The sequence below is a fragment of the Chelon labrosus genome (assembly GCF_963514085.1).
Source record: "Chelon labrosus genome assembly, chromosome: 11".
NCBI lineage: Eukaryota > Metazoa > Chordata > Actinopteri > Mugiliformes > Mugilidae > Chelon > Chelon labrosus.
Genome location: NC_140344.1, coordinates 25,990,785 through 26,007,421, shown reverse-complemented (window position 1 = coordinate 26,007,421; position 16,637 = coordinate 25,990,785). Strand labels below are relative to the sequence as shown.

The 16,637-nt window shown below is 41.6% G+C and overlaps 1 protein-coding gene across 1 annotated transcript in view; it reads left to right on the top strand.

Annotated features, from left to right (window-relative positions):
- The first annotated feature begins 3,176 nt into the window (after positions 1-3,176).
- mbtps1 (membrane-bound transcription factor peptidase, site 1) overlaps positions 3,177-16,637 on the top strand; it is a 29,462-nt gene continuing 16,001 nt past the window's right edge. Inside the window, exons 1-5 of the mRNA XM_084555020.1 lie at positions 3,177-3,333; positions 10,295-10,885; positions 13,164-13,427; positions 15,530-15,745; positions 15,884-15,994. Of these exons, the coding sequence (XP_084411146.1) occupies positions 10,657-10,885; positions 13,164-13,427; positions 15,530-15,745; positions 15,884-15,994 (820 nt within the window). The 5' untranslated portion in view covers positions 3,177-3,333; positions 10,295-10,656. The remainder of the gene's footprint in view (positions 3,334-10,294; positions 10,886-13,163; positions 13,428-15,529; positions 15,746-15,883; positions 15,995-16,637) is intronic.

Genomic DNA, 16,637 nt, shown 5'->3' with positions numbered 1-16,637 from the left:
ACAACACTCCAAGATGAAGGAGGCTGCTGAAGATAAAGGATATGATTTTACAGTATTATGATTTACAAAAGCTAGCATGTGCAACTGTGTTTTTTCTTCTTTTATAAGAGCACTTAATTCAGAATAAATTCTTACTCTTTGAATAGAATAGAACTCTAGTTGATCAGGTCTGCGAAATAAACTTTAGTTTAAAAGCCACATGTCTTGGTTTTGACATTTCCAGTCTGAATCATGTTGGTCTCACTAACCCTCATACTGTATGTGGATACTGAGCAACCGTACACAGTGAGGTATTGTGATTACTTCACAGCTGAGAGATATTTTAGTAGAATATCATAGTTAGAGGCTTGTTAGTGATGTTGTGGTAAATCTTTAAAAGTACTGCACTACAGTAAAGTGTTTTCTGATCCTGGTTAATGTACGAATGATTCCACACTAATCGGTCGACAAATAATTTCTTCCCAAATGTGGCACAATTTTTAAAAAAGTATTATGTTTTTTCCTTTTTGCTATTTGTCTGTCTGGTAAAGCACTTCATGTACAGAGTTGAATTGAATTTAGTGTTTTTTTTCTTTTGTACTTTTTTCTCCCAGATTAAATCAGACGTTACGGTGTGATCTCTCCCTCTTCGCCTTCAGAGTATTTTTTGCTGTGATCTGCCCCAGAGTTAAAACGTGTGCTGTCGTTGTGAACTTTTTTTTTTTTTTTTAACGTGTACTGGAAACCTAATCGAGCCATGTCAGCTGACCTCAGTTTTTTTTGTTTCTTTTCTCTGTGATGCTCTTCCGTGTTTCTGATGCGACTCTTCCCATTTTCTTTGATATGAGTGTACCTTTTTTTTAAATTTTTTTTTTTAATTTGTTGAATCTGTTCTGTTGTCCCACTGCTGTCGTCTGTCCTGAATATCTAAAAGACCTCAAGTAAAGTGAGACTGTCGTTAGAACTGGTATCGTTACGCTCAAATATCTGCTCTCTCCACCCAGAGCGTGTCATTTCAGTGTCAAGTGCACACTCTGCAGGCTTTAAAGAGTTCATTTAAATCAGCTGTGGTTGTCTTAAAGACGTATTTTTTGTCGGTGAAGGATCTTTTAAGTGTTTCATACTTCCTGCAGCATACAGTAGTTAGTTTATCGATTTATTTTCAACAGCATCTACGTGAAATCAAACCTGCTTTATTTTTAAATTTCGAAAATCACAAAATGATCATTTCGACTCAAAGGTAGTCAGTTTAGTCGCCTGTTGTGTTCACTGATTAACCGGATCAGTTCGTTTTGCAGAATGTCAGCACATTTTTTTTTTTTTAATGTACAGTGTCTGTGTGATTTTTATATAAATGCTGTCGTCCTAAATGAAGTAGCTCAGCTCAACACTTACCTGAAAACAGTTGTTCCTCTCGTGTTGTTGTGTGTCGAAATGAAGGATAACCCTTTGATTCCTCTACCATTAACTTTTTTTTTTTTTTTAACGGTGACTTGTTTGTGCCAATAAAGCACTCGAACCTGACTGTCTGCTTCCTTGAATTTTAGATTTTCGCACAGACTTGTTTATTTGTCCGACGGATTGCAGGGAGACTACCTGTTAGCTGCTGCACATAAAGCACACTATTCCCATTCTTTGGTTTTTCCACCTCAGTGCACATTTTTAAATCTGGAAATGTTTGCTAAAAACTACTAAACACTAGGCAGATGGTAGCCCTGTATATGATTTAATTTAACCGTACGCGTTAACACTAGGTCAGAGTGAATCGCATCTTCATTCATAGACAGCGAAGCCGTGCGTCTTGTAGCATTTTTTTGAATTTTTGCTTAACTGCAGATGTTGTCTCATCAGCTTTTGCACAAAAAGGCTAACAGGCCAAGTTAGCGATTAGCTGGTGATAGAAAGTAAATATCAACTAAAAATATTAAGCTGTTTTTTAATCAAATGTTGATGGAGAACAAAACTGAGATAAAAGGAGAAGAAGAATGCTGGACATAAATTTGGGATGTGCCTCCAAATAAATCATAATGTTAATGATAATTTTCACTCAATACTCGATGCAAATTGACGTTCCTAAGCTATTTTAACATAAGCCTAGTGCCATTAGTTGATTTAAAAACAAAACAAACATCTCCTAATGTTTTCCAGCATATGTAAAAATAAATTATTTATAAGCATCAGGGACGACTGACATCAGATGTCTTTGCTTGTGATTGTTTTAAATCCTGCCAAGATGACATTAGAATTAACTCTGAATATTAAGGGAATTGCGAAACCGGTTTTATAGGGTTGTACTGTGTTTCAGTTAAACCAGTAAAAGCAGTAAAAAGATTTATTTAAATGTAATCTTAGACGCTATAATTGCAACTGAGTCTTGTTGGAGACAGAAACGGAAACAAAAAGAGGGTTTATTTTAGACATAAATCACAAAGCTTCAATAAATACAGAAGATAAGAAGAAACAAAAGGAGAGTTAATCATGGACTTAAATTTGTCAGATGTCCAGAAGTGTGGCTCAAAATAAATCACAATGTTGGTTATACGCGTTGTTGTGTGCATTACATTTGTATTTATACGCTTTAGGGATTACTTACTCATGAATGTTATAAATCCTGCCAAGATGATAGCAGAAGTAAGGTTGAATATTTATTAAATCTATAAAACTGGTTGTAGAGAGTTCGATTTAATTTCAATTAAATAAGTGAAAACATTAGAAGTTTTATTCAAATGCAATATTAAACACTAGAGAGGAGCAAATAATGACAAAGAAAATACATTATTTTCATGATAAATATATCAATTTACAGTGTTTGTATTCCATATTATTGTGATTTTAAATAAACTTGAATAAAATATGCTGCTTTATCTTTTTTAATGTCGTATTTCATGCCAGTAAACAGCGCCCTCTGCTGGCAAAAACGCAGCATGTCCGGAGAGGCTGGACTTAAAGTGGTAGCTGGAGGCCTGTCGGGTTGCCATGTTTGGTGAAAAGGGTCACAATTTCTAACCAAACGTGTTTTTTAAATAAGAAAGTGAAACGGTCTCGAATTAAAAGATATATAATACGTTATCTACTTTAAAAATAACGGGTATAGAATGGCGTCTTAATCATTTGAAATTGTAAAGAGGTGCAAAGCGCTGCTGAGCCTTCAGGTGGATACGTTAGCGAAACCTGGCGCCCCTGTGAAACCAGACGTCAGTGGTCTGCGGCTGCAGCAGCGTTTAGTTTTTGTTGCTAGCTTTTGTTCGAAGGACGTTGAACTAGCCCCCGACTAGCCGTCAACACTACCACACACGGGCGTTAAACGACACAAACCTTGAGTTAAAGGTGAAGTCTGGGATACAGAGGAGCTCGGTGAGTAAATTCAGCTCGCACACCACCAACGGTCACTGTGAAACGCCGCTAAGCTAGCAAGCTAACGATGTACATGTGATAGGCTGCTGGCTCTGAAAAACATCTAGTTAGCATGTCTCATTGTTTACACAAAAAAAAAAAAAATGTTCGAGATTGTAGCTTTCGGGACGTTAACTCACATTTAAACGTGTACCTTTTTAAACTAAGCGTCCTCTTTAAAAAAAAAAATATATATATATAGTTAGCCTCCAGCTTAGCACCTACTGATGCTTGCATGTGTTTATGCTGATAAAGTCGTGGCTACACAGCTTTGTTTTGTCAGTTTGCTCAAATGACTAGCTAGCTAACGTTTTTAATTTTAATATTCAGTCTTTCGGTGTAAAAGGGAAAAGGTGTCGCACTGGGGGCGTTGTTGTTTGAAAGGTGAAAACGTGTCTCACGGATTTAAATCCCGTTCACACAAAACACTTGAGCTTCCATACACTCCCTTATGTAAACTGAAGGCATGCAAGTGTTTGTTGTAGGTACTGGTGTATGGTTTGCTCAAGGAGTTAACCACGGTCTCTAGTTTCACTGATGGGGGCATTGTGTCTGCACCCCCTGTGTGAGACAAAGTAGTCATCACAGCATCTGCAACTAATCTCCAGCACTTTTATCTTTTGAGTTCAACCTGAATTTCACTGATTGATGACCCTCCTGTTGATCCCCCCTCTTCCCTCTTTCCTCTGATCCTCTCCAACTGCTGATCTTTGCCTGGAGGCGTGATGCCATCTTTGCGGCTTGGTGTCATGTTGACACAAGTGGTCCCAGCCTTTCTTTTTACAGCCCAGCCCTAACCAGTGGGACTATTTTTTATTTTTTTGGTTGTTTTGTTCTTTTAACAACCCTTCGTCAAAACCAGTAGCTGGTTAGAGATGCGTGGATCCTGCCCCCTAGCCGGAACAAGTGATTGACCCCCCCCCCCCCGCATCCCCATCCACCCTGTCCTGCCAGACTAGACCAGCCAGGGGCTTTTAATTATATCGTCCACACCCCCAACACTTGAGTTTACCCATAGCTGATGTATTTATCTACTGTATCATTAGTGTAGGGGAGGCATATGACCACACACACATATGCGTACAATCACAGTACGGATGGGGGGCTTTGGGAATAAACATTCATGTTAACGCCTTTGCTTTGGAGACTCACTTTGGCTTGACCTCCATCTACTGTCCCAAAAGACTTAAAAATGTAAGTTTTATCAGTCGATATCGGATCTTTTAAACTGTTTTGAATCTATTTTTAAAACCACAGCCTTAATACTTAAAGCTGGCCGTTTGCGATCAGATCAGTCAGTGACACTTGTTTTCCACAGCTCATGGTTTCCGGCTTTGAGTTCTGTAAAGCGTCTTGAGACGGTTTGGATTGTATTTGATGCTATGTAGATAAAATTATTCTATATATCATGAGAAAACTGGAACCAAAACTTTAGAGACAGAGACAACTTTAAAGCTTCGCACGTTGACTTGTTTTTCAGAAACTTTCCAAAGTTCTTGTGCAAATTTGCATGTTCTCACACAATGAACTTAATATGTTTTGTTTTTTTTAATCCTCTGGCTTAACAGACCTGCTGGAGTACTGTATAAGTAGTGCTCACTGGTGTTACCGTGGTCCCTGTGGATCAGATAAGTGTGCTGCGTCACCGGGAGAACCAGATGGCTTAAATTATACTCAAGTGATTTGGTAGTTCAAAGCAAGTATAGGTATCATTACCGCGAGCACACCGCGATGCTGAGCATAATTCAGACTTGTTTACACACTGCTGAGTCTTCACAGCGATCCATCCAAGCGGCACGTCTTCTGTCGGGCGGCGTACAGACATTTTTACAGTAACGCGGGCTCTGTTTGACGTGTTTTTTTCGCCTTCTGATGTGTTGAATTTCAGCGACGATAGATCCATTCCTTCCTGGATGAAACAGACTAAAGCTTGACACACATATACTGAGTAGGTGCACACACGCGCTCTGTACTCGGCAACAAAGCTCCACAGTCAAGAGAGCAGCTGGTCCACGGCACATCGAGTGGGTTATGTGAAGGCTTACCGATAAAATAAATCCATAAAGATGAGGATTGCTGGGCACTTAAAAGTTACAATTAGACGTATTTTACTCAAAGTGCACACTCTCCGTGTCCCTCTGATGCAAAGCAGGATTTCTGCTTTCGTCATCGGACCACGCTGTAGCTCTGTGTCCTCTGTCAAATGGTGGCGTACACCTCCCCAGAAATGCATCTATATACGGTTGGGATGTAGACCACAACAGCAGTGATTCATCCTCGTCTCTCAGTGGCCAGACAAGCTCAGACAAGTTAAGGGATGTTTGTTTGCTTCTTAAATAAACAAAGTTTCCTCCCCCGGAGATTCAAAAAAAAAGCTTTTCTTATCTTACTTATATTCTCCTAGATCACTCGTGCACCATGCAGCTGTATTAAGTCCAACAAATAGGGCTGTCAAAGTTAATGTCTGTGAAGGTTCTCAGTCATCCAGGTCATGGTATATCCAACAAAGGTTCAAAAAAGGCAACTGGACTTGTAGAGTTTTTTGAGAAGACGTTTCACCACTCATCCGAGTAGCTTCTTCAGTTCTGTAGCTTCTTCAGTTCTTTTTTTTTTCTGATTTAACTTCTTTATTGACTTTTCTTAACATTGCAAGTAGCATTTTAAGAAAAGTAGAACAAACCTGCTTCTTCAGTTCTGAACAAGCTGCTCGGATGAGTGGTGAAACGTCTCAAAAAACTCTGCAAGTCCAGTTGCCTTTTTTGAACCTTTGTTGGATATGTCAAAGTTAATGTAGTAGCTCGTACTTGGCTCCAGAAGCTCCAACTGACGAAGAAAGCCTTGAGTTCTTTACTCCAGGAATAAGCTGGCCATCCAACGCCATAAACTCTGGAATATTTATCTCCTAGACATTGTCTAGGGCAGAGGTTCTCAACTGGTCTGGCTTCGGGACACACCATCACCCCTTAATGACAAGCCGCGACCAAAATCAAAGAACCTGAGATAGTATAACAGAATATCACAGTATGAAAACACAAAAAAAAGCAAATGTCATGATAAACAACCGGCAAGTGGCGACGCTAGAGAGGGAACTGTTCCCTTTTACGCTCAATTAGCTGCATTTGAATTAAAACCAAAACTCTTCACTTCAGTAACTTCAGCCTTTTTTAACAGACGCAACAGTGCTTTCATGCACAAACACAAAATATAAAAAAACTAACCAACTACTGAGAAGTAGTTTAAAAAAAGACTCAAAATATGTACCTTTAGCTGAGTACCCACTCATTGAACATATAACAATGTCCTATTAAAACTGTTCAGTCACTTATTCAAGCGTTAATCATCAGGCTGACATGACAATCAGCTTTCACGTGACAACACCTCGCTGCACAAAACACACTGAGGTTTTTGTCCTCAATATAAGAAAATCCATATCTTTTTTTTTAAAAATTGTGTATACAACAAGTTACAGGAAACAAACACAGAAAAAAGACGGAGTAGAAACAACAAGCAGAACAGAACACAAAACAACAACAACAACAAAAAAGACAGGGCATATTTAAAAACAATAATTAAGTACACTGCTGCATCAGTTACACTAGAATCTTAACACAAGTACTAAACAGAGACGGTAAAGGTGGATGGCACTCTATGACCTCCATCATGCCATATCGAACCTTCTCCATATGCAATATACCAATGAGCTCACTTAACCAGATCTTAAACTGAGGCACAGTGTCTGACTTCCAGAGTTTTAAAATCATTTTCTTTGCAATTACCATCCCATACATAATTGTGCTTTGCACCGAAACTCTATGTCCGACTTTTTCAGTCCCGATACCAATGCCTGGGCTTTGTATATCTGTCGATACCTTATACCGATCCGAAACCATTGTTGAATTAATAATAAACTGCATACCTTCCACCTTATGCAGTAATTCGGCGTGCTCCTTAGCATGGTGCTTTTGGATGTGCTTGATTAAATTGGTAGTATTGTACGTTGCAGTACTACCACCACCCCTCGAAACATTTACTTTGCAGACATTGCAAACAGCCGTCGAACTAGTTGGCGTGGCAAGCGTGAAATATCTCCACACAGCCGACTCTTTGGCTCGCTCCATGTTGCTTAAATGCTCCAACTCGTTCTTCTTCTTCTTCTTGTGTTTAATGGCGGATCATATCTTCACGACATATAGGTCCTACCGCCACCTACTGGACTACTACACAGGATCTCCAACTCGTTCCAGCATGCGACACACGTGCTGCTAACGAATGACGAAGGATCTGCTGCGACGGAGGAAAAAAAAAAAAAACTGGATCGGCCCGTGGATCTGTTAATTTTTCCGATCCCCGATCCAGCTATTTTGTCAATATCTGGGCCGATATCCGATCCCAATATCGGATCGGTGCACCCCTAGTTTTTACCCACTGGAAACAGGCCTGGGACCGACTTTTGGGTCGCGACCCACCAGTTGAGAATCACTGGTCTAGGGGAAACATTTCTTTTAAACGTCAGTGTTTTGTTGTTGTTGTTTTGATGCAGCCTTTGCCCGAGTGGACTCAGATGATGATGATTTTTTGTTATTTTTGGTGCCAAATCAAGTTGGTAGTACTGAATGATGGACTAGTACTACCACCTCGCCAAATATCCACATTGCAAAATATAAAATTTGCTGTCTGACTTCATTTTCCAGTGAAGTAAAGAGTAAAGCTTGTTTTCTTTTGGCAGCTTTGACACTAGCCACCTACTATTAAAAGCAGTAGAGGAAGAAGATGTTTTGAAGCTACGAGAACGTGGTTTTGGTTTGTGGCAGAGCTAAAATAAATGACTACAAATGATCAGGCTTGGCTGAAGCCCCGATACTGAACCAGTCATTTTAGAAATGCCTCAATTGACCCCCGATACTGACTGGGACATCCCTAGACAAGCCACCCTCCTCCCTCCTACACACCATCTACTTTCAGTAACTTCAGTCATGGTTACTGCTGTTCAACATTTTTTTAACTCCAATGTGAGCTGCTCGGTTCCCATGCACCATTGTTTGAAGCACAAAAGGAAGCAGGACTGACTAGCTGCCGTCTTTTACCTTCACAGCATAACTGCACGCACCAGCACACAGGTATGAGGGCTTGCATAGATCTGTTGCGGGAGTATAAACTGGTCCTAAAGTAGAAGACGACTCTGTAGGAAGAGAGATCGTCTCGTGGAACCGGTCTGGACCCCCCCCCCCCCCCCCCCGTCAGCATGTGTGGGTCTTGCAGGTAGCTGTTTGTCTCTAGATGTGTATTTTATTACCGGGTTGTCCGAGCCTCAGGCCAGAAGGAAATGACCTTGTACCTGCCCGGTATTTTTCGTTTGATCCTGCCCAGGAGGAGACAGGGCTGTGTGTGTGTCAGGTCAGTCAGACTGTTTTATTTATTTTTTTTGTGCAGGTTTCTGTAGCGCGTGTTGTGTTCTGCGTGTCGTCCTGGTAAGCAGATGTAGGATGGGATTCATTACAGCTTAAGAATGCTTCGGATGCGGCTTTGTAGTTTTAAAGCAGCTTATAGGGCATCCGCTTTATGTTGACTTGCTGTTTGCGCACAGCTCAGTCGACCATGCCATCCCTGCAGGTGAGATAAAGTTTTATCTCCTGGTACGTGCTCTGTCTAGTTACAAGGCTGTTCCTCGAGGGCGTCACTAACTCTTCGTGAGTGGCTAAACGAGGAAGGAGTGGTCAGCGCGACATCCTACATCTCTCTTCACCCAACACCTCCCTTCCTTCCCCTTGGAAAAGCAGAGGAAACACTCCTTTTATCTGACTACAACGTGACAGGACAGAAATGGAAACAAAGCCACCGCAATGTTGTTTTCCTCAGCCTCGAAGCGGCTTGACAATGAGCTGATTTATTATTTTAGCTGCAGTCGGTTTGTCCGTTAGCAGCAGATCTCTAAAGCACGCAAATGGGTTTGTGTTGAATTTATACAGACGACTAGACCCGAGGCCAAGGAGCGAGTGAATAGATTGAGCCTGGCTGATGCCGATGTTGTCATATCTGCATTGCATATGTGCTGGCAGATACGCAGAGAAAAGATTGCAGTGCATTAAAGCGCGGTAATTAGTTTTTATGGGCTGTGTGTTTGTGCATGCCCACCTTCTTCCTGATCCCGGTTACCTTTCCTGAATTATTCATGAGTTATTCCTTGCACCGAGCCAGCGTCTGCAGGTGTTAGCCGACGCTACAGGTGTCAAAGCTCAAACCTAACATTGATCACTCCTGTTCCTTTTAGCAGCAGGGCTTGGAGTTTTATGTCTTTTATTGCTGACAATTTCAACCTCTGGGGCCACTTCTTCACGTCACCGGCCCAGCCTTTGTTAGTCTTCTTTAATACTCCTTCCCATATCTACGCAGAGCTTTATTTGTAGACATGTAAGCGTTACACAAGCGCATCGGTAGGTGTCGAAATCGTTGAAGCCTGTGTGGTCTACTTTCTCTGTGATCTCCACACAATTGCAAATGGAACCGAGCAGCTCGTGTCAAGAGTCGGAGCTGATAAACGCTGCGACAACTTTTGCTGGAATCGCAGCGGCAACCTGCAAAAAGAGAATAGACGTCCGGGTATAGATGGTGTGTAGGAGGCAGGAGGAGGAGGGAGGATTTACTTTGTTCCCATCCAGCCGCTCGGAGACGTGGGCGAGGAAATGCAATTTGGACGAACCACAGTTGCATTGTCACAGCCGTGTAGTTACGTTTCTGGGGAGGTGCTCGACAAGCTCCAAGACGGATGCATAAATCTAGCTTAAATCTAATTTAGGCAGAGGTATGATCACATGTTTAAGGTGTGACATACGTATGTGTTTCTACAGCATTACAGTTACATAAGTCCTCTTAAATCTCAACAAGATTTGTTCTAATTGTGGTTGTTTGTTTCTTTTCCTTGCAGATAAAAGCAGAAAGGATTGCAGAGGATCTCCAGACGGACGCAAGCATCTTCTCTGAACGCTGCTCCGTCCCGTCTCCCAGCCGTCCTCTGCTCTTACTGGTTGACTGTCTCCTCGAGTTATCGACTATGGCGACTATGTTCCCTCTCTGGCAGTGCTGCTAAACTTCCAGCCTGGACCACCACCATGGAGAGGAAACGCCGAAAGAAAGCAATCTAACTGCTCAGGCCATTTTCAGTATGGACTCGTTTTTGGAGCTGTGGACCTGAATATGGACCGTCTCAACCCCTGACCCCGAACCAGGTGTTTGCTGCTGCCGCCGCCGCACTTTTCAAAGGGCCTGATCAAAAAAAAAAAAAAAAAGATGGTTTGCACTACATCACGACTCAAAATGCTCCTCTTGTCTGTGTGGGCGTCCGTGCTTTTGGGGCTGTTGGCAGGCTTCCTGCCGGCGGTGGGGATGGAGCCGGAGGGAGGGGCCAAATCTACTTCAGACCCTCACCACAACACTAAGCCCCTCCCCTCGCCATCTGGCTCCAACTGCTCCCAGTTAACCCTCAAACTGGAGTTCTCCACCAAGGTGGTGGAACACGGTAAGATAGGTTTTTAATAGTGTCGTCACAAGTTTTTAATAGTTCTTTTGCAAATTATGAACAAAATAAAACTTTTAATTAAGGTGGATTTGATTACTTTCTGACAGAGCAAGGCTAGTGATTAAGGGCATGGTGCAAAGATTGGTTTTCAAACTTCTCTCTCTTCTTTAATTGAATTGCTGATTTTAAATATCCAGGTAAATATAGATAACGAAAGTTGTAGCACTTTGCTTCTGCGTCATAGTTAAAGTTTAATGAGTTTCTCTCAGTACATCAGTGAAGAGACACTTGTGTTTTAAAATGCGGCTGCAATTTATTCATGCGTAATTGTTTTTTTTTTATCATGGCTGTAGTTGTTGTGGAGAGACGGTGCAATAATAATAAAATGAGAGATAAAGATAAAGGACAGGGCAGTTACTCAATATGTGCCCAATATATATATATATCTTATCAGTGTCCTACTTAGTTGCAAAGAAAAGCCAATTTATTTGTGAATAACATTTACAACGGTGTGGTTAAAGTGCGGTACGAACACTTAGACTTGGTCACAGTAGCTCAGTCGCACATGAAACAAAACACTCTTGAAGACCGCTAGTAAAAGAAAAATAGGTGTAAGGTGTAAAAATCAAATAAAATAGTAATAATAATAATAATGACAGTATGATAAGTACAGTAAATATAAAGGGATATGATGGTGTAAGCAAAAAAATGTACAAGACTTGCATTAGGATTAGGATTAGGAGTAAATATACGTTATATACAGAGGTGGACAGAGTTCACTCCTTCACTACTTGAGTAAAAGTACAGATACTCCTTGTTAAATATTACTCCAATACAAGTAAAAGTAGCTTAGTCGTCAAAATATTACTTAAGTAAAGTACTAAAGTATTTGCTTAAAAAAAATACTTAAGTAAAAGTATTTAAAAAGTATCTCAGGAAATACAGGAAAGGAAAGTAGCTTTATTGTCATTATACAATCCACAGCCTCACTCTTTCTCTTGCAGACAGCTTCTCTCTCTCTCTTTCACTCTCACTACAAGCTCATACAATTACGTTTAAAATGTTCATCAGCAATTTAACAAACATTAAGATAGCTAACGTCAGTAGCTACTTCACATACCGCGACGTGCTTTTTCAGGTTGGAAGAGGAGTTCTTGTAGGCCGTGATATAATTTGTTCGGGGTTAGCACAACAAACATCTAAACTGAAACGAATCAGTTTTTGTGGCAAAAATCTCAAACATGGGTTTGAGCTAAGGCCACGGGTGCTCGGTGGGAGTTTCTCCAGGTGTTTCTCCAGTTTCTTCCTGCATTGTATGGATTGTATGGCATGACGTAGCGAATCAGCGAATCAGCAGAAACAGTTTATTTTCTACGAATTTTGAAAAAATTAAAATAAAATAAAATAAAAAAATAATCAGCTGACGTAAGCTCAAAAGTAGCGAGTAACGAGAGCATCAACAGAAATGTAGTGGAGTAAAAAGTACAATATTTGTCCTTCAAATGTAGTGGAGTGAAAGTAAAAGTATCCCCCAAAAATAATACTCAAGTAAAGTACAGATACTCAAAAACTGTACTTAAGTACGGTACTCAAGTAAATTTATTTGGTTACTGTCCGATGAAATGGATGGAGTTATGTTTTTACAGAATGGTGAGCTGCTGTAAAGCTGAATTGAGTAGGATATGAAGGAAGTCCTGTAGCGTTCACTGTGGGAGCAGAGCTGCATCAGTCTGATGGAGACTGAGCTCCGCTGGCCCTTTAAAGTTAAAGTCTGGCGATCAAAACATAAAGAAGCCAGAGGTTGACGAGAGCAAGGAGATATAATTTGTCCCTTGCTGCAGAAACAAATATAAAGTTTCTTCTCCAAGAGCACAGTGCCTCTGCAACACAGGGAATCAGTGCGTCATAGACAGTTGTGGAAGTTAATTTACTGTGATTTCATCATGTGTAGGAAGATACGAGCAGATTATACCTGAAGAAACGACTCCACTCTCAGTTTTAGTTAAGATTTAATTAGATTAATAGCTATTGTGCAGAGCTGAGGAGCTACCACTCCCCATTCAGGTATTGTGTTTTTGCAAAACTTGATATTCAGGTTCTGTCCACATATTCTGCCTCAGGCTACATACAAATCTGACTAAGCACCTGATCATACGTCGTCACGGGGGCCAAAGAAAGTTTGAACTTAAACTGGATTGTGGCAATGAATAACTGCTGTTTATGCCTTCGTCTCCTGCTCTGTGTGTTAAAACCTCCTCCTCTCTCTGTCTCTCTCCAGAGTTCATAGTAGCATTTACAGGGTATTTCTCGGCCAAAGCTCGCAACCTGTACATCAGCAGCGCCTTGCGGAGTGCCGGGGAGGGCGCGCTGGAGTGGCACATCGTTCCCAGGGAAAACCCAGCCTCCGACTTCCCCAGCGACTTCGAGCTGGTCCACATCCGCCAAGCTTCGCCCAGCAGCCTGCTGACCTTAGAGGACCACCCTTACATCAAGAGGGTGACACCGCAGCGCAAAGTGTTTCGCACGCTCAAATACTTTCCCTGTAAGTCTCACAGTGCGGCGTTATTGTGACTGAATAAGGATCACAGTGTCTCTAGAGCTTGGCACGTCTGATTGAGAAATATAAAACTCTGCAAAAGATACAGGAATCTGCTGGCCGCCGCAGAATGTCTCTTTGTTTCTTCAGTCGGAGGATGCATTTCTCTCTGCGCTGTGTTTGTGGTGTAGAACAGGATTGTATGTCTTAATGTGAAGAGCAGGGCCAAATTGGGGGTGTTGATGCTGGACGGGGTGTGTGCCGTGTGGTGTGGTGTGGGGGGATGGGAGGAAGGACAGAGGGACGTCTGTGTTTGCTCACCCTGGGAGGGAGAAGGTGAGTCAGCATGGTGGGGCTAGCCTGTACAGAGGGGCACACCCTGCGCCTGGCGCCGAAGGAAAGACTCACAGTGTGCCCCACGCTGCTCAGACACAGAATCAACATGTAGTAAATGTAGTGGATGCACATTTTTATTGTTTTATTGTCTTGGAAATCAATATGAAAGAAGTTAGTTAGTCCCTGTTAATATCATGCTATGCAAACTGCAACAAAATATTTTAAAAGTTAAAACTCATCATTTAGAAGCTTCAAAATTGATGAAAAGAGTTTTGCAAGATTGAAATGAATGACTTTTTGAAAGCTTTCTGCAGCACTGGGTGTAGATTTCAGATTTGTCACCGTTTGCATGTTGCATTTGTTTGTTCTCCAGGTTTGAGACTTGGTAAATGATCTGAAAGCTGCTGCAAACGTGAAACTTAACTTTCAAAAGGGTTAAACTTGATTTTAAAAGTTAGAGAGATGTGTATTTCCCCTCGTATTGTGTTGTTTCTGTGTTGGGCTGTTTCAGATTATGACATGATATCAACCCCATACTGTCACTGTTTTAAATCTCCGATAGTCAACAATACGCTTTTGCTAATGTGCACACTATGTTTACTTCAGTCTTCCAAACAGAAACCCTGCTGAAACTCCCAAATGTTCAGCTTTTAATTCTTGCTAAATCTTGTCATTCTTAATTATACATTCACTCTGGGGTGTGATTTAAGCTAAATCTGAGTCGTGACACGTTATTTTCATTAGTTGAAATGTCATGCAGTTTCTCAGCAAGTTGTCGTCAGTCTCTTTCCCTGATGATTGACGCAAAAACAGACTTGTGCATTTTAAGCATTTCAGTTTATATACAAATTAAACGATATCGTGGCAAATTGCATAACGTAACCCGTAGCATAAAAATGCACATGATTAAAGTATAGTTTTCGCTCAATATCATCAATAGTGTCATCACCTAGCTACCTTAAAGTAAATCTGAGCCATCTGAGGAAGGCATGGAAATAATGCAAAGGAAGCTCTGCTCAATAAGAAACCAACTACTAATAGGTAGTTTGTACATGTGAGAACTGAATCAGAACATATGTAGGAGTGTTAGTGCATGTCAGAACTGAGCACCAGCGTGACAGGAGAGGAATTGATCACATATAATCAGCTGTAGAAAGCCGATAAAGGCCCAAAGAGTTGAGACTTTTAGGTGTAATTGTGTTAGTATTGAATGTTTAAATGGAAATCAAACTCTACTCAGCCTCCTATCAGTGCATATTTCTATAGATAAGACTCATAAGTCTGATAAGACTATAAAGGAGTCAACGTTCGCTGAGTTTGTTCTGCATTAGTCAGTTTGAGTCCATGAACTTGGTGCCTAGTCAAATAATGCATCCGGAGTAAAGATTAGAGAGAAGACGTCACCCCTGAGCCAGGCTGTGAAAAGCCCTGCAGGCCCTCCGCTCGCGCTCGCTGCTAATGACCTGATGATAATTCGTTCTGTCCAAGTGATTCAAATTGTGAAAGGATTGGCTTAAATCAGGCTGGTGTGATCAGCTACACATCACAGCTAATAGATGGAAGGAGTAAGGGAGACGGGAGGCAGATGTGAAGACGTGAAAGCAGATTAACTTAAGAGGAAGATGGTGCTGTCAATAGGAGGAGCAGAAGAAGTGGCAGTTAGATGTAACAGGGCATGTTAATGAGGCAGGGCTCTATTGTTGGCTGGGAAATCGATGGAACCACAGTTTACTTTTGCCGTTAATACTTTTCGTCTTGTTCTTTCTCTGTAGCCCCAGAACCAGCTGCACCCTGCAACGCCTCCCGCGGGACCCAGAAATGGCAGTCCTGGCAATCATCCCGCCCCTTCAGACGAACCAGCCTGTCGCTCGGCTCGGGTTTCTGGCACGCCACCGGCCGCCACTCCAGCCGGCGCCTGCTCCGGGCCATCCCCCGCCATGTCGCCCAGATCCTGCAGGCAGATGTACTCTGGCAGATGGGACACACCGGTGAGACGGTGACCTCTTAACGCCTCTGCTCCGGCAAACATCTGCAACAAAATATCTTAAATGCAGCAGGATTTTAAAGGCGTTAAATAAAACTGATTTAATCTTTTTCTTGTGTGTGTGTGTGTGTGTGTGTTGCAGGCTCTGGTGTGAAGGTGGCAGTGTTTGATACAGGCCTGAGTGAGAAGCACCCACATTTTAAGAACGTTAAGGAAAGGACGAACTGGACTAATGAGAAGACACTGGACGATGGTGAGGAGGGAGAACATGCTATTACACTTATAATCTGAATAATTTCCCAGTTAGAATAAAAATGCCTCATCTAACCACCTCAATCATAGCAGACTGAACCGATCACATTAAGGACGCTTCCTAACCCTAACCCTAAACCTTTGATAATGTGTTCCTAATCACCATGTAAACACTTGATCTGATGGTTGAAATAAATCGATTCTTTCCGAGCATGTTTGCAGCATGTGGGATAAACATGAGGTGATGAGTTTTCAGTAGGGACAGAATCACGGAGGTAGCAAAACAACCACTTGATCATACTAGTGTTTGAAAAGACGAACAAAGTTGGAATCCATGTGGACTGAAATGTTGAAAACATAAATCTGTCTTGGCCATCATTTATTAAATCAGTTGACCCTTTGTTGACCTTCTGAGTGGTCTTCTTACCACCAGCCAATGAGTCTAACTTCCTTTGTTACTGTTGCTGGGTTAGACGAACAATAACAATGCGGGGGTCCATTCCCACCAAAGAAAACATTAAAAACCTGTGGACTTCCCCCGATCAGCCACAACATTGGAACCAAAACTTTAAAACTGACAGGAGAAGTAAATAACTTTGACCATCTTGTGGCAGTTCAGTGTTCTACTGGGAAACGTTTGGACC